The sequence below is a fragment of the Notothenia coriiceps genome, unplaced genomic scaffold (genome assembly GCF_000735185.1).
Source record: "Notothenia coriiceps isolate Sejong01 unplaced genomic scaffold, NC01 NC01_scaffold00000281, whole genome shotgun sequence".
Lineage (NCBI taxonomy): Eukaryota > Metazoa > Chordata > Actinopteri > Perciformes > Nototheniidae > Notothenia > Notothenia coriiceps.
The window spans coordinates 196,811-219,714 of NW_011332982.1; the positions used below are offsets into that span (position 1 = coordinate 196,811).

A 22,904-nucleotide genomic window follows, 5' to 3' on the forward strand; every position below is an offset into this window, starting at 1 on the left:
GCCCCCCCCCCCCCTCATCTGTTGGTCTAAAATGGCACCAGCTGTTATCTTTATTCTCCAGCAGGGAGTGGTGTTTCTGTTCTCCAACTCGCCTCATTCCCGTAGAGACAAAAGGCTGAGCCTCAACACTGTTTATTTTCTGTTTATGGATATTTGTTTGTCTTTTAGGAATGGTTTTGTGTATAATGGTTTTTCTTGCTTAGAGAATGGGATCTTACACGTCACCAACCTAAAATATACTACTTAAGTACTCCCTACATGGAGTTTTTTGATCTCAGGTTCCACTGAAAAAGCATCCCAAAAGGCTCTTCAGATAAGGCCTTGGATTCATGTTACAAAACAAGTAAAATATACTGAAAAGCATGTCTGCTCTGGTGTCTTGTTCTTCAAGTATTTACAGTACTAGCCTTTCCATGCATTTCATTTTTTATTATATATCCGAATTCGCAATGGATTAGTAGCCTCTTCAGTCTTCTATTGTTAGCTCGACAGCAGATAAAGTGTTGAGGGTTAGTTAGTGTGTAAACTGCAGTTTTTAACGTTGGATCATAGTATATTTACAGTGCTGTGCTACATATACTACTTCTCATGTAGATATTCACTATGTTTCGTGTGTCCATTTAGTGTGGAGACAGTTAGAAAAGTCACCACCAGAGAGAGCCAGATGGTTGAGGGAATAGTAAAATGAACACTTTGTACCTCCATTTAAAAAAAATAAAAAAAATACCAGATAGTATTGCACATCATATGCTATGTATAGAAATAAGGCAAATGTATGTGTCAACTTAAACTAACCAGCATCAGTTTTATTGCCAAGTATTTTTCAAATACAAGTAATTTGCTTTGGTATAATGGTCCATAAATAAACAGTAAGAGGAAGACATTTTTAAGATAGGAGCAAATATAGAACCATTTAAAAAACATTTTTAAAAAGGAGAAAAAATGTAAACGGGAAATATAAATAAACAAAAAAGGAAATACAATAACACTGACAAACTAGAATGAAATAGATGAGAATGGACTTGATGGCAGTGTTGGAGTTCACCATCAATTACTTTGGCAGTTTGTACTTCTTCAGCTGATACAACAATAAGACCGACTGAAGAGTCACATGGGGTGATGGGGACGTGTGGGGCTGCGTTCTTACGGAAATCCAGAATCATTACGGTTTTCGTTTCACATTAATAGAAGAAATCAGTGTTTTTTTTATTGATATTGCTGACAAGTAACAAGTCCACAGATGATGCAACACATTTCCACTAACTGATGCCTGGTTTCAATCATATTTTCACTCAAGGCAATGCTTACATCTAGTGTCACAATGTATATATATTTAAATATATATTTAAATATAAAACACCATTCATTCCTCATCATGATCATCAGAAACCAGAGTTGCACAATGGATAATATACTTGTTCTGCTAGTTCACATCCTGAATTAGATATCGCACATCCAGTGCAAGATTAGCAGTTTCTACAGCAACTTGCAATGCATTGAGTTTAGCCGTGAAGGAGTCAAGCACATGTGGCTGCACAGAAGCGTCTTCAGACAGAGGTGCAGGTGAGAACTGTGGGTATTTAGAGTTTAAATAAGTCCACTTCTGATTCGGGCTACTTTCCACAATTCCACAGCCACAGGAGCCCAAGCTATCCCCCATGTGTTCTGTCAGGACATCTGCAGGATGAGACCAGTGGTGGGCATGAGTGAGATCCATTAAAGAACTCCCACCATCGTGCTCCAGCGCCGCGGCAACAGCCTCCAGAGAGCGACAGAATCCCTCCACGCCGAGGAGACACTCCGTCTGTGAGCAGCCTAGCGCAGATACTGTCTCTTGGATTTCATTCATGCTCTGAGATTAAAATATGTGATTATTAAGACATGTTTGAATCAGAACACAGTGACAATTTGTAATTAGATTAAATACAAGTTTGGTTCTTACCTTGTGTCTGATGTAAGCAGCTAAGTGGGTCTCTGTACACCCACCCCCAAGTAAAGCAGATGGTTCTCTGAGGGTGAGCCTCAACACATGCTCTGTTTTCTGGCACACACCCTTTGACAGACGCATGGAAATTAACACATCAGTTCATTGGTTAAACTTGCTTCATATTAATAGACATATTTTCTTTCAAATACCTATTTTTATTGAAACACTTTCTTATAATTTTTAGGTTTATGTTTTATTCTGAATTATTTAGTAACGCTGTTTGTGTTATCATCCGTTGGTTTTTCGTTTGTTCTTCCTTTCCCTGTTTCTTTTAGTATTTTACGACAGTATTTTGCATTTTATTGTTGGGTTTTATGTAGTCGCTGTAAAACACTTTGTAATGATGGTTTTAATAAGTGCTATACAGACACATTGTATTGTTATTACCATATTATTATTCCAAGCCAATGTCGTAAATGCAATTATTATTTGTTTTTAAATAACCCTATAAAAATAATCTATGCCCAGTTGATGGATGCTTTTCACAATAGTGCTGTAGAAGAATTCAATCGTCCCCCCTGGCTGTGGTAGGAAAACACTCCACATCAATGGGCTTTATGGGGCTGTATTGGATAAATCATATTTTTGATTTACGGAATAATATCTAGAGGAGTTGCAAGTCTTAGTGGGCGTGAGATCCATCTGATGTTAGGAGTAATATAAACAGACAGTTGGTTTGCTATTCTCGTGTGTTAATGACGGAAAAGTTCTCTCTCTCTACAATCCGTATCTTACCTTCAGCTCATTGAGCATGGTCTCGTTCCTGTGGCAGAGGATCATTGTGCAGATCGCACAATCTCCAGGAGGATGTAAATGCAGCATTGTCTTGGATCCAAATGTCCTGATCCTTAGATCCCTCACCCTCCCGTAGGCCTTGGCTGGGATGGTGGTGTGTAATGTGGCCACGGGTTGAGCCCCTGTTTACAAAATGTAAAGAGGACCTCAAACACTCCAAAGTAACAGCAGAATATATACCTGCCTGGACAGTAGGGCTGCTCGATTATGGCAAAATCCTAATTTCGATTATTTGGTCAATAATTGGTATCATGATTATTAAAAACGATTATCCATTTACTTTGAAAACATCCATTTATTGAAAAAGAAAAATTGAACAGTATATTTTTAACAGTTGATTACCCTGAACTTTATAATTCAACTGAAAAACCAATAAATAAAATAATTTAAAATAAATAAAAATAAATAAATAAAATAATCGTTTTATTTCGATTATGTTGTTTTCATAATCGTTGCAAGCCAACATCGTAATTGCGATTAAAATACGATTAATTGAGCAGCCCTACTGGACAGTACACTTTACATATGTTCATCCACAATATCACACCCGACGGAATGCAGGAATCTCATAACATTAAGTAGCATTTAAGAAGTTTCAAATTTAGATAAAATATTTTCAAACACATATTCCAAAATAATGCATCTACTTTTTCAAGTGGTTAATCAAAGCATCCATCTATTGAAGATATATTATGACTATAAATGTGTTTTTCTACAAATAGTTTCAGCTCTAAAAATGATATTCCTTTCAAATAAAGTATGGCACCTACCTGTGAGCTGAGTAAGGGGCTCCATGAGAGTGATTCCCAGTCTTTCTACCACTATGATACCATGACCCCTCAGGTATTGCTGCAGAACCGGGTGAATGACCTTCTGGCACACACAAAGCTTCACCTCATCTTTAACCACCTGTTTGCCGAGCTCCAGGAGCTGATCCAGTATCTGTGAGTCAGTGTCTACACCTGGATGCACCTCTATTATCCCATCTCCCAGTTCAGAAAGGTCCCCAGCAAGGGAAGCACTGAACAATACCATGCGCAGTGCATCTGAAGGCAGGTTCTCTAATTTATCTACAGTAAAGACATCAGGCATGTCCAGCAATACACCTGGAAACACTGCTGAGTTGAGCACACCATGGCCTTCAACAGACACAGTCACTATTTTGCCAAGACTGACTATACCTGGGCTGCTGCAGGGAACAGTCAGCAAAAAAGCCTGTACAGCCAACCTGCTGATGTGAAGGGTCTCTGGCTCTGTTAGCACACATGCTGGTTTGCTGGAGATAACACTGCGGGCCAATGTGATCAAGCTCTGGCTGCTGCAGAAGTCGAGCTTCACTTTACAACCACAGTCTTCTCCTAGCAGGTAACTGGTGCACAGACCCAGCAAGTGCTTGTTCACTCTGATGGCCACATTTCCTCTGAGACCAGACTGCTTTGCCTGCTCAATAAGAGACAAACAAAGAATGGCAGCGAACAAACCACAGTCACTGAAACGAGAAACGTGGTTGAGAATGGAGGTTTTTATCAGATTGATAAAAGGCTGTGAGGAGGAAATGGCTGGAAGGAGAACTGAGGAGGTTGAGGTGGTTACTACGTGCCCCCCGATGTTGTTGTGGACTTGTTTTAGTCTACCTGTCGGACCAAAACAAGATCTCAGGAGTTGCCTCAGCAAATCGAGCTTTTTACAAATATCCGCGTTGTCCAGAGGTAGATCCGTACACAGAGATGGAGATTTCTTGGAGAGTCGAGACATGACCTAGCTGCAAATTCTCAATCAGAGCAGGCTAACATTATGAACATCGTCGACAACGTAATATCACAGAATCACATTTGCTTCGGTATAATGAAGCTAGTTTTATTGCCTGCCCTAAACTAGACACATTTGGGAATACACCCTTTATATAGCACAATAAAGCAATATCAAATGTGTATTACATGATAAAGGGACTATAACATGTAAAAGAAAATACTAGTCAGATACAAGTTTGACAATCTAAAATCAAAGGTTTCATACAGGCCCTCTCAATACGCAACTTGTTACCATGGTAGCGCACAGAGCGTGGGGTCTTAAAAGGGTCTTAGTCGCATTCTCCCGTCAGTTTGGAAATTGTTTACACCGCAGAACATAAACCTTAACTTTATACATTTACACTAACCTACTTTATAAAACAGAAAAGATAGTTGCCTTGCTACCTTACTTACATTTCACGGTGTATTCTTAACCAAAAGTCAAGCTCCAAGTCCGACTGGCTTTGCAGTAGTTGGACTACAAACGATGGTGTGACGTCATCATCGTTTGACAAACATTCAAAATTGGTGGCGGTATGAAAATGATCTTTTCCTTATTTTGATTAACTTACAGAATGTATTACCAAGGAAATGTGTTTGATTCCATCTTTGTCTTTGCATTAACTTGACACTTTGTTAATACTAGCGTTGGTTGGAAGCATTAAGGTGTTACTTAGTAACGTAAATAATGATTGTTCTTGTATTCCAGCTGTGCGACCGTACGGAGTGAATTAACTTCTTTACGTTACGTTTCCACTAACTAACCCTGTAACTTCCAATCATTCTGAGGCTTAAGTGCTTTAGCTTTATTTCAGATAAATTGGACGAAACTTTGTATTCTAAGGTATAAATCATATTAGAAAAATGAAGGTAAAAAATGTAAACCAGCAGTGTTAGCTAATAATTGCTAATATTCTGGATTTTTCCTTTCTGGAAAGAGATTTTTTGAATATTTGGTGAATTGTTTTAAAGATCCTCAACAGTATGTCCCCAATTTTGTCTACTGGGAGATTATCATTAACACTAGAACTATCTAAAGCAGAATCTGGCTATCAGTGCTGCTGGAAATATTATTCTCAACTGACTGGTTTGAACTGATGGCTGCATAATGCGCATACTTGATGATAACTATGGTAAATAACAAGACAGGAAAGGTATGCACACGTCTGAGATAATTTGTTAAATAAAAAAAGGAACAATTTGCCTTTTTTATTTATTTAACAAACTTCAAATATCAAGATATATGGGATGCATTATTTAATACAAAATGACTATGTATATTGTTATGTTAATGTGCTTATATGTACATTATGATATGTGTCAGTGTCCTTATTATTCAACAAATAAGGACACTTAAGCTTTAAATAAAAGCTTAAATTAATTAAAATAAGCAACCTGTTTAGGTTAGTGTTAGAAACATGGCAGTGTATTGTGTTTTAGAGAACCCTTATCATGCTGTAGTTACTATTATAACAAACCTACAAGTTATCTTTGCAAAACATGAATTACATCATACACGGAAACAACTGAAACGTTGACTTTAATTAAATGTATTATGTTAACAGATTTCACAGAACTGTAATAGTTAAGTTGAAAGCAATAATATTCATATTTTTTTATTTAAACTTAATAATATTGCTTTCAACTAACTTAATTCAGTTCTGTGAAATCTGTGGACATAATTTACATTTAACTGAAGTCAACGTTACAGTTTTTTCAGTGTAGAGTGTGAAGTAAGGTAGGTTAACTGTGGAGTACCAACATACCATGAGTGTCTGTCTATGATAATGCAGTTACAATTATTTTCTATTGAGGAATGTACTAAAACCAGCCTACCAGTATTGTATGTTGTGTTGTTTTTAGGCTACTATGTGTAATGTATGGCTTTATACACTTGTTTCAGGTTTAACAAGCTGGCTGCTGTGTTCACTGCAATGGCTCCCCTCAAATTTGTTATTAAGGTAAGTGAAACAAATATATTCAGCATCCAATCGCTTCTGCTGTTGTGTTGTCTTTAAGTAATATACTGTATAAAATGCAACGCTTTACATTTGTTTTTTGAGCCTGCTGTGTTTGACTTAACATTTATTTGTTTGAGTTTGAAGTTCTGTATAACTTTCAAGTTGAGAAGTTTTTATGTTATAAGCACAAGTGAATCATATTCTTTAGTATCTTGGAAACATGTATATTTCTTATTTCATATTTGGAAATCTGTTATTTCTAAGCAAAGAAGCATTTAAGATATTTTCATGGATCACATAGTTTCATAATAACTCGTGGGATAACATAACGTTTCTCCACAAAATGCACACAAGAAAAACAAAAATGAACGTGCAAGCTTTCCAGCTTGTTTTGCCAGCAGTCCCAAACAACAGTTGGAATTTGAATTACTATACTATAAATAACTACAGACACTTGTTCTAAAGTGGTGTAAGCTATTATGGTCTATTTTAAACCATCTGTTGCGCAGTCGGGGAAAAATGAAACACAGGGATAATTTCGTGCTTCTCTAACATTAACATTATTTGTTTCCAACGCCTTGCATGTTGCCATTATTCTTAGTTTTGATCTTCTCAGTAGCCAATTCTTTGGCCACTAGAGGGAAGTGCAGACACATGGTATAACTGTGTGGCCTCCACATTCTGATGTTGTTATTCATCCGTTTAGAACACGTTATTCAGAGTTTCTGGTCACCTTTTGCGAATCTCAACTGACTGCCTCCCTCAGTGCGTTTTGTTAATGGACCAGCCATGCAGAGCCGAGGAACCTCATTCTATTAAAAAGCCAAGCTGTTCATCCTCAGTCTGAGGCTCTGTCAGGAATAATGCACATCAGATGTTTTTGTTAAGTGCAGGAAAAGCCGCTGGTCTCTCTTTTGTTGATGTTTCATTTATTGAGAGTTTTGGATGAGGGCTGCAGACATTTGCACTGATCTCTAACATCCTCCGTAATGCCATGTGTGCCTGGTTGACCAGATATTGCATTCACTCCCTTTATTTGTTTCATATGCATGCCTGCATACAGGCTGCCCCACCACCCCCCTCAGCTGGTTGTGGGAGAGTAAAACCCCCTGAGGTTCACGGAGGGTTCCTTCCCACTGGGCACTTAATGATACTGTTGTGTTACTCTGCCTGAGAAAATGCACACAGCCTCGACCACGCTCAACCAACGGACCACAAACAAGTAGGGATCAGTCTAAAACAAAAGCATTCAAGATGCTACCCTAAGCTCCTCTATCGCAGAACAAACACCAATACCACCATGTTTTTTAATAAAAGAATTAACTGCACAGAGATTTTTTTTTGCTCATATTGAAATCGTTGTTATCTGGCTTGCACAGAGAGAAAGTATCGTTGGAGCAGTTATGGGTTATGGTCTTGGATTCGCCATGCCATGTTTAGTCGGATGTTAAGCGGTGTGTTTTTTGATTCTTTTTCCTAGAATGTTTTCAAAGCAGCTCTCTCCCTGGTCTGTGAAACTGCAGGAGGTGGTGGTATGCTCCTTCTTAAGTAGGCTTAGACGATATAGTGACCTGCCACTTCTCAGACCTCCCGAAAAGGGCCTACAGGCTAAAGCTCTGATCCACTGAAGCGCTCGCTGTCTGCCAGGACATTACTGAAGCAGAGCCCTGCAATCTGCCTTCTATTAGCAATATGCACTGCTGACTTTCTAACCATCTAATGCAGTAGGTTGAGACCAAAGTGTTTTTAAGAATACAAAAATGGAGGTATCACAGTAGAGCAGTTTAATGTCAGAGTTTTACGTGCTGTTTAGTGTTGTTGTCACTCTGTAGATGAGCTCATATCGGACCACACATCCTGCCTCTGTACAAAATCATCGCAGAAACATTTTGACACTTTCCAACTTGGGGAATCTGTCACAAAAGACAAGGATTTCAAAAAGAAACTCCCTTTCATCTCAGCACTGCCCTACATTGCTGTACATAATGAATGTTTCATAATGAGGCCAAACACTTCTCAGCCTGCTATTTCTCTCAATTTATCAATTTGTTAAGGATGTGTCTTCCTGAGTTTTGTTTGCTGTGTGTTACCTGGAGATATTCCTGTCTGTTCTTGCTGCTGGAATTCCTCTCCTGGGTTGTGTCTCTTTTTATTTTCAAATAAGGAGGACTCAGGTGTGCTAACATTCACCTGAGTAAAGGGAGCTTGGCAGACAAAACACTTCCCGAAACTATCTGTAAATAACCTTCACTTTTAAAATAATCAAGTCTCAAGCTTCACCGCTCAGTATCTGGCAGTTGGAATTTTTTTAAAGTGAACTGTCTTTTTCTTTTTTATATCAAAAGGGGAAACCCAGGTGACTCACAGCAAAGCGAGAGTGCTGGGAATGAGACAAATAAAACCGGAGAGCAAGATTGTCACACCCACAGATCTAAAGAGCTGCCCCGGGTTCTTTGCAGACTTGCAGAAAGAGGGAGAGAACGTCAGAAAAAGAGAGAGACAAAGGGAGAGATGCAAGTTTTATTGAGTGAGACCGCATCTGCTGCCCCTTCTCTCCCAATGTAAACATCTGCGGCTGGTTAGTGTTAGCCTCTGAGCTAAGTGCAGTCCGAGAAGGTCTGCTTCTTATACGGTGCGATAGTAATGGCAAAGGGCAGCGAGGTGGGGAGGCGGGTGAAGCTGCTCGCAGGGTTTGGGCCCCGTGCCCAACATGGAGCAGAACAGACGGGAGGACGAAGAGCCGGGTCTGGGAGAGAGAGATAAGGGAAGGTAGAGAGTGTTTTGGGAACTGAGAGTGATATAGACCAGAGCTCCGAAAACCAAAAGGAGCTGTCGATGGGTTTGAGTGTTTATTTGCAGACAGAAAATATGAAGGAATTTTCTGATGTTGACCCGTGAGCAGCTTGGGTCTCCAATGATTTCCCTTTTTTCTCCTCACAGCTCATGACTATCAGATTGGCAGTGGGGAGAATTAGGATAGAGAAGTTGAGCTTAGCCTGCAGGAAGATTCTGTCCTATTCATTCACCGTGTGACAGCGCACAAAAGATGGCACAATAAAGGATTTGGTATTAAGTAGCACTCCTTGCCGCCTCTCATTCAGCCTTCAGCCTCTGTTCATATCCCTAAAAAGCAAGACGGGGAACAAAGCAGTGCTGGCCCACTTTAGTGTGTATGAAAGGACTAACTTCCTCTAGAATGTAGCCCTTTATCAAACCTGTCTTTCCAACAGTTGCACAGAGTATTGCTTCAAATGAGTCCGAGCAAGTGGCACAAAATAGGAGAGCTCATGAATTTTATAAACAAACATGTAAGGTTCATTAATCCTTCAGGGTTCTGCTGATTGTCCTTTAAAGATGGTGTTGTAGAGAAAGGCAATGATGGTGGGATTTGCAGACAGACCGTTTTGAAGTTACTAATCCCGCTGTATTTCACTCTTTCACCGGATCTTTTCAGGCACTTTCAAATAACTTTTCTCGAGGAAGACAAGCTTCTTGTGGTCCAGATTACTGCATTATCTCACAAAGTATTAGGCCCTTCGCAGTGATCTCACCAAAGAGGGGCCGTAGCGGGGGTCATAGTTCATGGCAGAGTTCATCTTAGAGATCCACTGGTCACTCTTTGGACACATTTAGACCACATGATGTGATTATAGTCGGAGCCTTTGTGTTAAATTAGATGCTGCGTCTTTTTTGTCTTATCTGCCACACTCAACACAACCTCCCTTTGTAAAGGCTCTGATAGCTGCACCTCAGCAGTGGAGCCTTGACTCGGAGATTGACACTTCTGCAGGAAATTCGGGCCAGATTCCAAATACATTTGCTCTTATTAGGCTTATTGCATTAGTTTGCTGCTTTCCTGACAAAAAATCCCCCATTTCTGAGAAACCCCGGAAATCACATGCTGTTTTTGTGTGAGGGACAGACCAATGTTTATCATTAAAGTCGCAGTTCCCAGTTGGATCTTGTCTGCTGCTCTAATGTGATAAAAGGAAGTTAGTCTAACGCTTGCTAGATGTCTGGCTTCTTGCCCAAAACATAGACTCAATCAGAAGTTTAGAAACCAGTTGAGGGGATTCACCCTGCCGCGTCTCCATCAGTGCTAAACTCCCTACACGGCTCTCTTCTTTCCATGATAGTGATCAAATTAACTCTTTTGAGCTCACATTAGCTTGTGAGCCATGTGATCTATTAGGATTAACATACGTGCAGGGGTCAAAATATTTGAAAAATCTATATTCAGAGCAGTCCAATGCCACAAACATTGAACTAAAACCTCAACATTTCCATTGAAGTCATTTACAATTTCTCTGACACATAGTCAATATTTAAGTTTCACAAGATTGATTGTAAGGCCATTATACTACTATATTAAACTGCTAACTCGTGCATAGTGGCAGCGTTGCTTTCCTCATCCCCAAGGCCTTCCTTCAGTCTCCAAAGTCAAAGACTGCGATCAGGATTCCAGGACCCCTCCAACGTGTGTCAAGTCCAACCCCAAGACACCAGGGTGGGGCTCATCCGTTAGTCGCTCCCTGTGTTTTGATTGACAAGGTCTGACCCTCTGTTGCTAGGCTTTCCCACACACTGGTGCTTGTAGAAGGCAGTGAGCTGAAGCCACCAGTCACCCGTGGGCCGCTGTGAGACAAAGGGCTGAAGATCTGTGGGGACGAGCTCATTCTGACAGGCAACATGCATACATTTGATACAAGACGAGCTTGCACATAAGGGGGGCTCTGTTCTGGTCCATGGCATTTTTGTCTTTGTGAAAGCATTTTTCTTTTTTATGGAGACTTTAGTTTATATTTACGTTTTTACAGAGAATATTTAACAGTTTTGTATTTGGGACTATCACATCCTGATGTTTGGACATATTTAAAGATTTCAGTCAGTATCACAGATGAATGCATTGCATTTCTAAGGGAATTATAATAACATAATTTTCCCATTAGTCTAGGTCAGGGGTTTTCAAAGTGTGGGTAGGTGAGCCTCCCCTCAGAGAACATAAGAACAGCCGCGCCCCCCCTCCCAATTATTATTGCTGTTATTATTATTATTATTGATGTTGTTGCTATAATGCAGGGGTATTCAATTGCATTTCAAAGAGGTCCACTAAGAGAAAATGTAATTAAATGCTCTGTTTTCGCTGTCTACCTTCCGCCATTTGAAATTACTCCGACTGTTTCTCTCCTCTTGTCGTCTCTGTGTGTGTGTTTGAATCTATCGTGCTGACTGCACCGATTTGATTGGCTGAGTAGCGTCACCTCCTTAAAACATTAAACAATAACTTTTTTAAACCTTTTTATTTTTATGTTTTAAACATATTGTATAAAACTCCCCCACTACTTGGACTATTCCTTGCACCCCTCTAGAATAAGCCCGAATGGTCTCAATCATATTGCATCAGTAACGTGCACTTGTTATTATAACAAGATTGCAAGGACACTGGTAGCGATCGGAAAATTGAGTGTTGTTCAGTTTGTGTGTTGTGGAACATACGTGTCCGTGCATGAAAATATACCACACACCCAATTACAATCGCATGTTCAATTCACTACCCTGGAAGTTAATACAGTTGTTAAAGTTGGAACAGCCTGTGGACAGCCGTTCTTCCTTGCATGTCAGTCGCCAACACCTTCTTACAGAGGACAGGCACATCTAGCTGCAGCACGACCCGTATATTTCCGCACGCCGTGTTCTCAAGACATATTGTTTTTAACATTTTCAACATGGTGGATAAATCCTTATATGCTCCCGGCAACACACTGAACGTCAACTTTGCCTCCTTATTACACTCACCCCTACTTTAGTGGGAACAATGAGTCTGCGTCTTTGATAATACTCTGTCTGGCTGCAGCCTTTACCGGTACTTGCTTTTGATCAAAGTCAATGCGGAAAACCTGCACTCACACAGGTAGGTGGAGGTGAAGGGAATGAACACTTTTACAGCCTTTTTGGCGAGGTGGGGGAACTCGGTCTCCACAGACAGCCACAAGTGGGCAAGTGTCACTTTACACGTCTTTTTCTCGTTCTTTTGTGTCTCACGCTGCGCCTCCCCTGAAGCTCTCTGACGCCCCCCAGGGGAGGCGCGCCTCACACTTTGAAAACCGCTGGTCTAGGTGACACCGGTGCCAATTAGACATACTTAAGAACAAGTTGGAACACATCAGGGCTTTAGGACTTGCCATATCTTGCAAAAGAACTGTGTAAAACAGTGCAAGCTATGACTGAAATTGAATCAAGTTCCCTGATCAGTCATATGGGGGCGCCCTCTCCTCTGGTTAACCTGTTAGAAGTAAGGAAGCAGCTTCACTTCAATTATTACTGGGAAAAAAGTCCACAAGAGAGGAAAATGCTCAAAGAAATTGTGAGCTTGATTTGCTCAGGGGCGTTATTCAGACATTTCATGTAATTGGATCAGATGTAGTCAATAAAGCACCCTCAATCTTCTTCTTTGACGAAGGAGCTAACCTGAATCCTTTTAAGAGGAGGGGGAAGCTGGATGGAGTAGTGAAGTGTAGGCTTGTGTCTAGAATTAGGACCTAAGTAGCGGGGCCTTCCCGTTCCCGCACACACCCTGTTCATTATTTCTCCCGCGTCATCCACAGAGCGGGGCTGTAAGAACATCCCTCAGTCTGGTTTGTGAAGTTCAGTCATTCTGTCTGCAATACTTTCACCCAGTGGGAATCGCCTGGCCCAAAACAAAGCTTTGAGTGTGCATAAGTATCCCCTGTTACTAAATGAATAACCTCTTCTGTTAGTACACACTCTCTGCCAGTTCTGCGCTGCAGAGCTTGAAATCTGTGTCTGGTTTTGTCTTTATATTACTTTGTTTTTGCTACCCCATTCAGTTCGATGCTTTTTTGCTTCATGACCACTGTGGGTCTTTGGGCAGTTGTTGCTCTTCTGTGTCAGGTTGTGGGTGGTCTCAGTCCATCCATTACTTCCTTGTCCAGGCAGAGGCGAATTTCACACGAGACCTACATCCATTTGCTCTCTGCAGCGGGCAGCTTTTGCACTCATGTGTAAACCATAATCAGGCTAGCCTGAGAAAGATGTAACAGCAACTTAACCAGCCGCGGCATTTCTGGCCTCCATGTCCCTTGTAGCTTATTGTCATTGACACGGTGACGTAGCGCTTCAGGAATCCACTCTGTAGCCCCTCTACTCAGCTTTCTACAGCACTCAGAAGTTGTAGTGCGGAGTGCTTTAGGTTAGATTGTGGGGTTTTACAACCACTTGGATACATAGTTGGATAATCCTAATTTATGTGGTACATCGTCAGACTTTTTTGTGCAGCCTTCTGGGACGTGAGGCAGTGGCTTTATTGGTAAAGCCTACAGAAGAAGAATATACGCTTAAAGAGGAGAAATGTGATCAGACAGACAGGGCCATGGTTTACTTGTAAAGAGATTGGTAAAGAGATGGCTAGACAGAGGAACTGGAGGGAGGGCAGTGCGGTGAGAGGCCTGGGGCGATGTTTGAGGACATTGGGGGGTCGTTGTGGTTTGTCTCGCTGTCAATCACCCACACTCTGATTTCCTTTGTTGTCTGTAAGCTCAATGCCCCTCAGCAACCTGTGGCTGTCCTTCCTCTTTGTGTTACAGTGTGGGAACTTTGCTGTGCTGGTGGATCTCCACGTTCTGCCCCTGGCCGGCCTTGAGGACACCAGCTGGTTTACTGCGCACCACATCGAGGTACAGACACAGGCAGAAGGGCGTGCGTGTGAATAAAGTGTGTGCGTGAATGTAAGGCTTCTGTTCTGCTTGGGGCCTTTTCAAAAGTCTGCAGCAGCGTGGAAACTAAAATGACTGAGCCTTCTGTCTGATCTTGTTAGTGGTTTTCATTGTCGCATAATTGTTCTCATCGCCACTTGTTGAATTACCTTACCGACCTTCAAAATGAGACTCCTACTCTCCTGTTGTCTGCCTTTGCATTTCATAAATCTAACTTGTAAGGTCAAATAAAAGAACTTCTGTGTTGTAAGTTGAGAAAGATGAAATATCTTCACACTCTAGGAAGTTACAGCCCTGGTACGAGATGCTGTGGACCGCAGGGTGAAGCAGTACGCAGAGTCCCTCCACCACAGAAGACAGCCCAAACAGAAAAAGGAGCTGCCACCTGCTCCAGCCTTTTTGGTAAAAGGTAAAACACCGTCTTGTGACCCTCAATACACTGCGCCAGAGTAAAATAATCCACTATTACATATGCTTATTATTGCCTTTTAACAATCCATAATATGAGTGACATTGCTTCTTCATGTGTTTACTGGTAAGTGAGTCTGAATTGTTATTATGTAATAAGAACAATGTTTTGATTTCCCTGTTGCTCACATCTCAGGAATGCAGTCATCTTTGTCTTCCCTTGCCATGTCTTAGGTGTGTCTATCATCAAGTCTTGAATAGGACAAATTGTTTACTTTGGCTTTGAACTCAATCCATTATTTATTCACTTGACCCTCAGAGCAGAGATATCGCTGCGAGCATGGGAGTGAGCCACTGAGCCCTGAGAAGGATGGGAATGGAGTTATAAAGCGCTTTAAAAAGTAATGTCATGGCTACCTTTTTTTTTAAAGTGTGGGAGAAAAGACAACAGAACTAGTTGGGACACGGTGGCTTTCTACGCCCAGGGTGTGACCAGGAGGTGAGAGCTGATATGAGTTCTTATATTGTGCAGCACTGTTTAACTTGGCACATAATGTAAATCCATTAAAAATGGCTCATGTTTGCAACCCTTAGTGGGGGTTGTCACACCTGTGTTTATCTCTACTCGTGGTTAGCCTGACACCTAAAAGCAGTTGCCCTGACACATATGTTCCCATATAAATGATGTTTCAATATGACTAGGCCAATTCAATTCATCCTTATTTTTCCAATGCAAGTACATTCCCTCAGCCACCCACGCACATGCCTTTGAAGCACTGTAAGCCCTGCTTCAGAGGAACCCCCGGCTGCGTGTTGTAAGACAGACAGGTTTGTCACAGGTAGCAGTTAAGGGCAGTTAAACCGCGCTCACTCAGCAGGGCAGAGAGAGTGGGATTACAGGGCAGTTGGCTCCATAAAGTTTCTCCTGTGGCTGCAGCTCTGCCTCTCACGCTACTCCCCACCCACTCAAACCCTGCGTTCACATGTGCATTTGTTTTCAAACACAGATGCATGCGTACATTGTTCGACTTTTGTTGTTCTTTAAATTGAAAGTATTGTTGTCACAGGCAGCATTTGCATACTTGTAGCATGCCTGTGGATGCTTACATGCACAGAGGCGCTGATACACGCCAGGAACATTGAGAATCAAAAGGAGCAACAGTGCGTTGGAGAGATATATCCTCCCCCTGGGCTAGGTGTGAACAGGCTGACAGTGTACGGTTACAGAATAGCATGTGTCATATTTCCCATGACAGACTGAGGAGAGACAGACATCTGTAATGATGGAGATCACAGACTGAGGCCACACACACACACACACACACACACACACACACACACACACACACACACACACACACACACACACACACACACACACACACACACACACACACACACACACACACACACACACACACACACACACTCAGTATTTCAGCAGGAAATATGCATGTAAAAATGATTAAGCTCCTTGCAGCGTTGCCAAAAAGAATGTAACCAGTGGAACATGACTCCATACCATACTGTAGAATTCCCCCCCCTCTCAGAACATGAAAAGGTATCGCGCCTCAAACAGGCCCACACAGTTCATGTGCTCTAGTCCTATTAAAGGTCTTAAGTGAGTGTAATCACATTCTTGGTCTTTTCATTGTCCCATGTGAGGGAGGCGGCAGAGCAGTAAAGGTGGAGACTGTGACTGTGAGAAGTTAGCAGGCAGGCAGGAGCCATAAAAAGGGAAGGACAGACTATAGGCTTAGGGAGGGAAGCCCAGCAAACCTCAGGGTAGGTATTAAGTATTGGGGTCGTCCTTTCTGCAGGCAGGTCAAACGCTAACATGCTAATCCTAACAGGACTTTTAGCCCCGTCCATAGCGGGAAGTGGAAGCGGGTTTTCTGCATGTATCTGTTTCAGCAGAAGACCTTTTTTAACATCTGTGTGCAACATTATGACATTTGAGAGCAGAATTAGGCTAAAGACCCTGAAGTGGGACATGTGTGTGTGCTGGATCATGTGCTCATGCATGTTGTTACACATAGAGAAAGGTGTCACGCGGGGTGGCACTGATGTCTGGGCCAAGAATAGGCGGATGGTGTGTGGTGCTATGTGTGGGATGGTATGGGAGGGGGATTGTGGGTCCTGTATGAGGCGGTGTTTGAGCTGGTGCCAGTGTGAAATCACAGGGGCTTCCGCCAACAGACAGCAGTAAGAGAAGCGTAACAGCCTCAGCTGTTGGCACTTCAAATGAGCCATCAACAGCTTTTTGCATTCCAAGGCCCTTCAGTGCAAATGCTTGTATCAGAGTTATCTCTATGGGTTCTTGTATTTATGTATGTGTGTGGGTGCATATGTGTCTGTGTATTGCACCCACTGAACATGTCAGAGTGGGGCTTATCTCATGTCTTCTGCCCAACATAAATCCATCCTTTTCTTCGTATCTCTGCTGCAGAGGCCAATTTCCAACTGTCAAATCCCAGCCCCCCCTCTTTTTTTATACCCAGGCTACATGAGGCTTCATGATTAGCTCATAGTGATGTGATTTATTTATGTTTTCAGAGAGATGAACAGGGGGAACTTTTCCCACCAAACATCTTGGCTCTGGACAGGCAGAAATGGACATGCTAGACTTTCGAAGCCCAGGGAAGGAGAGCTTGGGAGAGGCCTGTCGCATTCTCCCTGGTAGACCGTGTTGAACACACCCACATTTCTCAGGGTAATTACAGATTGAAAATGAGTGGATAATAGGTTCTCTGTGCTTTGAGGAATACATTTGTGTCATTTAAAATGATATTCGAGGAAGGAAGCTGGTGCACGAGTGTCACAGTTGTCCTCCTAGAGATGCCACTGCTCAGCAGAAAAAGAAGCCAGAAAGAAAAAAATGTTCACTTCAAACATGGCAGAACAAAACGTGCTGTACATACTGCGCAAGCAAGTATTTGTCAGACATTACCGATATGCTCACTGTAGATTAGATTGTGTGCTTGATTTCCGTTTGCTCTTGTACTAGTATTGTTTTTCCTCAAGGGGATATAGATGTTTTGTCCATAATGGTGTATATATTGGTGTATGAGTGTAGAGTGTAAACTGAGAAGGCCCATTTTACACGGATTTAGTTAACATGCGATTTAAAACTGCCAAAGCACATTACCAGATGTCTTGCGTTTACTATTATTATCGATTCAGCCTCATTGAACCCTCCAAGCCAGGCCAAGCTCGGGTATATCGTTGCCCTGGAGTTTGAAGCGTTTCCTACCAGTCGGAGTTAGAGGAGTCCTGGCAAAGTGGCACCTTGAGTCCATTTTACCCCATGGCAGAGCTGGTTCCTTCTTCCTCTCCCTGCACAGGTGCCAGGGCTTAGGGGGAGGGAACACCTGCCAGCCTCTTTCCCCATGGCCACGGCAGGCTGGAGAGGCATTTTCCCAGGCTCCCCAGATGAATGGTCACTAATAGCCGTGGGAGAGGGCTTTGCGAGTGCTGCACAGTGTACCACTGACTCCTCTTGGCAGCCCTATGAAGGGGGCTTAAGGCAGCCTGGCCACGGCCAATGCGGGAAAAAGCACAAGTGTTGCTGGATAGCTTTACGGTTGGAGAATGTGTTTACGAATGACCATCTCCCTCCCAGTGAAGAATGCGGAGGATGAGTAGAGACTAAAAGGAAGATGGTTAATTTTTGCACCGCCATGTCATAGGTTGTGCTTTGTTTGGCTTCTCGGGCTCTTTGAAGGCCGAAACAGTTTATCACATTTTGAAGAGCTATTTAGTCAAATGGTGAGTGTTAGAACAAACAGTTGTATGGGTGTTTTTCGGTGAAACATGTCATCCTTTTGGGCTCGCACTGCAACAGTTCCATCATTTTCTGAAGACGCAGAAAATACTTTTAAAGTGACAACCTGTATTAACCCACCTTGTGTCTCCTCAGTGCTTCCACAGCCATTACTATTTCTGTGAGGGGCTGTTATGTGGGGTCTGCTCTGTAAATAGAGAGGCATGCATGTGGCAGAGTTACCTGCCCCGCTCTGTGTTACTGGGCGTGAGGCAGGCTGGGATTAAGGCGAGGGGGAAACGGAGACCTGTGACAGGAACAAAGGAATTCCAAGGCCCTGGCTGGAAATGGATCCTGATCAGAGTAGCCACTCCAGCCAGTCTGCCCCTCTCCCTGCTCGCCCTCCCTCCCCTGGCCCCTGCTGGGCAACCCCCTTTCTCCTGGTGCTTTGTGGTGTTGCTGTGGCTCTTTAAATCCTTCCTGTAAGCCCCTGGCCTTACTCAGCAGCAATACATTGCACAGTCTGACTCCAATGTTAACCCCCCCTTCCCCATTATTGCACACTACAATCACACTTTCGCTCTTTTTCTTTGTCCTTGGCATTTTCGCACCTCTATCACTCCCTCCTCTCCGAGCCGATGCCATCGGTGCCTTCCTTGTCCACTCTGCTCAGCTCTTCTCTTGTCGTCTTCTAATGTTTCCTTCTTTCTCTCCTTCTCCCTCTCCGCAGGGTCAGCTGCACTCTCCTAGGACACAACCGCAATCCCAGCCATAGCTGTCACACCACACTCTTTTCCCATATAATTAGGGCCTGAGTCTGAGCCTGAGCACGGATCACATTCAAGTGACTGTTCCCATTCACCACATTTTGGTCGGGAGATGGCACACACTTTCTTGAACTCATGCTGTGTGTTCTGCACGACCAGAATGCCTAGTTCTAGCAGTTACTTAAAGGTTTCAGTGGATGTCGTTGTTTCCCCTCTGCTCTTTGATTCCACTTTAGAGGAATGGACCCATGTCCTGTGCTCCTATGAGCTTTGTGGCTTTTCCTGTGGACAGATGTTATAGGACTGCTGCCATACAGTATATGCCTTGTGTGGTCAGGAAAAGGTCACCCTAAAATAGCAAAAGATCTATTGCCTTGCAGAACTCAAGTCAATTCAACAAATCATTTATTTGCATGGCCTTACCTGCTTTGTATCATCAGTCCCCGGTAGCAAAACCTCAGATAGAATTGCCATGTGTGCCTAGTCCACCTATTTGGAGTTATAAACACAGCCCAGCAGCCTGGTTCCAATGAGACCCTGATCTTGGATTTTAAAGTCACAGTGCAGAACCCAAGTCCAAAAACTGATCTGCACAACATGAAACTAGAGGAGCATATTTTAAAACAAGCAGTTAGCATCCTCCTCATTCTGAATGCTCTTAAATATAAACAGTGGCAGCACTTATAGAGATTTGTGGCCTCTTGGGCTAATTAAGATATAATGATGATTAAATATGACATTTCTGTATTGTGACTGCACCTCTCTCATCAGATTATGTTTCAGAGGAATGGATTCTTTCCCTCGATAATTGCTCTGTGCTCCAAAATGCTCCCCACCACTTTAGTCACATGTTGCATTATGGGTTGGCCTGAGCTACCATGCTGCGGCGTATTTTGTAACTGCGATGAAGGGGTCACCCAAATGTTAAATTGAACACTCATGTGCAAATATTGTTTCAGGTGGACGTTGTGCAGGATGATAAGGCACAGTGCTCCGCTACGGCCGTAGTTACAGTTACACACAGAGAGTGATGTCCTTCCAGGAAAGCCCCCACTTGCATATGGGTAACTTCCTCAAGCTCTCTCATCCTCCTCCACTCCACCCCTCTCTCTCGCTCTAAGCCCCAACTCTCCGCCCACACTTGAGGACAGAGGGAGGGGGTCCACATCAAAGCGGAGATGTCAAAAGAGCAGGATTTTCAGGCACTGATGTCTGACTGTCCTGCTGATTCAACTCCTGTTCATAAAGGGGTTTGCGTGGGAATTGCAGTTCGCCTGACACACAGCCACTACATTTACATGCATGCTAAAAACGTGGTTAATAGGAGGAATCAGGTTACTGCTGGAAAACCGAGAAGGTCTTTACATGCACTGCAATAACCAGGTTACTGTAAAACCTGCTTTTACATGAAGCTAGTGGATACTCCGATTTATTTCCTTCTCATTGCCCTCTTTGAAGCAGTCTTGGCATCATTAAAGTGTATTAATAAGATAGTGCACAATTGATAGTAGTTGTAGAAGAAGAGTTCTTTTTTTTTTGGTGGAAACATTTGACTAACCTTTCCCTATGCACATAAACACCCATTTGAACCATCTTATTTAGCAGTTTTGTATTAGTTTAATTTAAGTTAGTCTTAGACATGTTATTATCTCTCCCTCCATATTTTGGCCATGCCGCTGTGCCATGATTATATTGATGTAAAAAGTCCCATCATGCATGGCAAATAAATTGGTTTCCTTAACTGTTAAAACACCCTTTCACATACTTTAAAAAAAACTTGGATGGTTACAAACCAAATCTCATTCTCCTGTCCTCCTGCCCATTACTTCCAGGACACATACATTTTTGCGAAATCCTCACCATTTAAATGACTTTCAAATCACCTGTCATTGCAGCCATTTTTAGATTCTTTGTTCATCTTGGCGGCATGCAATAAACACATTTCTTCCATAAATGATAGCTAACATGGAGTGAGTAATTGATAAACTAGTATTGTTTATTCCTGGTAAAGGACCTAGACACACTGTGGTCAGCCTAATGCACGGACAGAACGTTTAATGATCTCCAGAAATTCTCATGGAGTCCTGCAGGAGTCACAACAGCATGGGCTGTTGGAATGCGGATGGCGAGAAGAAGAAGGCTGTGTTTGCTATGGCTGTTTTTAATGATCTCCTCAGGATATAACTGAAGTTAATGAAGTCTGTTCCATGGGGGCTTACCTTTGACCCTGCTCTGAGAGTTTCTCACCCCTTTCTGTTCCCTTTTACAGTCCTCGTCACTCTGGATGCCTTTTGGTTTGTTGACTTTTCTTTCCTCTCATTGTTTTCCCAGGAAGCGGTGAAAGCTGCAGGGATGTGTGTCTGCATATGTGTGTGTGTGTCTCGATAGTACAGTATTCTAGCCTTGGCACCAGCACTGTGGAGTCTGTCTTTTTTCCGCAGTTGTTCTGTGGTATATTACAAGATGGTATAACTATCTCAATACAAGTGGTTTCGATATTATCTACCACATTTCTGAAAACATGGCGTGCTGGCTTGTTTACTGTTTGATTTGACCTTGTCATAATATTGTTGTTCATCGGGTTTCAAAACAATTAAGCATGGCCATCTTCTCTTGCAGGAAGTGCAAATGAAATCCTTTAAAGTCTACACTCTGCAGATTTGAGTATTGCACCACTGTGGGCCACAGTTGCCACAGAAAGGGGCCACTCATTCCCAGAGGAGGCACTAGCAAACTGTTTGTGAGAGAGAAACATGAATGCAAGCTTAGCACGAGAGGACCCGGGCAGAGGGCCAAGAGCAACTCTGCGCTGTGCAGGACGTTATTAAGTTGGAGCAACAGCTGATGTCTCGGGCCATGGCGTTGCACTGGTTCCCAACTCTGTGTCCAGACGTCCCTGTCAGACTTGTCCTGGGAATTGGCTAGCTTGGCCCACCAGGGACACCAATGAGAATACTTGTAAAGCCAAACATGAAGTCAAAGAGTCTAAGGAACAAAGATCTAAGCTTCTGAAAATATAGAAAGCCATGATTGTTCAATGAATGATGCTTCCCTTCTGAACCAAGAATGGGCAGAGAAAACACAACAGAGATTCAGATCTGCATTCCTCTCTGGTTAGACATCCAGAACTGACGATAGATGAGGACTGCTTCCCTATTTTAAGAATAATAGAATATCTGAAGTTCTTTCCAATAAAGGAATGCTGCTATTGTTAACTACAAACATGCTCAGCATAGCATACATCGTGTTTATGCAATTTTCCTTTGGGATCAATTAACCATTCTATTTAAAGCTTGTTGACTTATCCTACATACTTTGTGAACATCAGTTATTAAGGGACATACTTCCAAAGACCCTAACTCTAATTTAGTGAGAGCTACTGATTTCAATCCAACATATTTTTTACTTGCTGAAGATCTGACTTAAGCCCCCAAAGCCCCCCAAACAAACAAAAACTAAAGACGTCTGCATAAGAAGCCTGGAAGACCTAAAATAACCAATATGTCAGCGGCTTATGCAAAATATTTGCAACCCAAATACTATGTTAGTGGTATGTTTTATGTTTATTTGCTCAACTGCATTATGGAAAAAAATACAACTACTATCAATTATACATTGATGAACCCGCTGAAATTAAAGGGGCCCTATTATGCTAATTCTCAGGTTCATAAATGTCTATGCCTCTGGGATATGTTTACAT

At 42.4% G+C, this 22,904-nt stretch overlaps 2 protein-coding genes across 2 annotated transcripts in view; one reads left to right on the forward strand and one right to left on the reverse strand.

Moving 5' to 3' along the window:
* Positions 1–1,187: 1,187 nt before the first annotated feature.
* mkks (MKKS centrosomal shuttling protein) lies at positions 1,188–4,586 on the reverse strand. The gene is made up of 4 exons (XM_010779418.1): positions 3,553–4,586; positions 2,723–2,904; positions 1,943–2,053; positions 1,188–1,852 (listed from the first exon to the last, which is right to left on the reverse strand). The coding sequence occupies exons 1-4, from the start codon at positions 4,535–4,537 to the stop codon at positions 1,424–1,426; spliced, it is 1,707 nt and encodes a 568-aa protein (XP_010777720.1). The 5' UTR covers positions 4,538–4,586; the 3' UTR covers positions 1,188–1,423.
* A 322-nt stretch (positions 4,587–4,908) lies between these two features.
* The window catches only part of slx4ip (SLX4 interacting protein), a 35,576-nt gene continuing 17,580 nt past the window's right edge, over positions 4,909–22,904 (forward strand). Inside the window, exons 1-4 of the mRNA XM_010779696.1 lie at positions 4,909–5,106; positions 6,476–6,533; positions 14,138–14,227; positions 14,549–14,675. Coding sequence (XP_010777998.1) covers positions 6,507–6,533; positions 14,138–14,227; positions 14,549–14,675 — 244 coding nt within the window. The 5' untranslated portion in view covers positions 4,909–5,106; positions 6,476–6,506. The remainder of the gene's footprint in view (positions 5,107–6,475; positions 6,534–14,137; positions 14,228–14,548; positions 14,676–22,904) is intronic.

Coding starts and splice junctions, on each gene's coding strand:
- mkks (XM_010779418.1), bottom strand. CDS start 4,537: ATGTCTCGACTCTCCAAGAAATCTCCATCTCTGTGTACGGATCTACCT. Junction 2,054..2,722: donor CCATGCTCAATGAGCTGAAG/GTAAGATACGGA, acceptor CGTCTGTCAAAG/GGTGTGTGCCAGAAAACAGA. Junction 1,853..1,942: donor CTGCTTACATCAGACACAAG/GTAAGAACCAAA, acceptor TTTTAATCTCAG/AGCATGAATGAAATCCAAGA.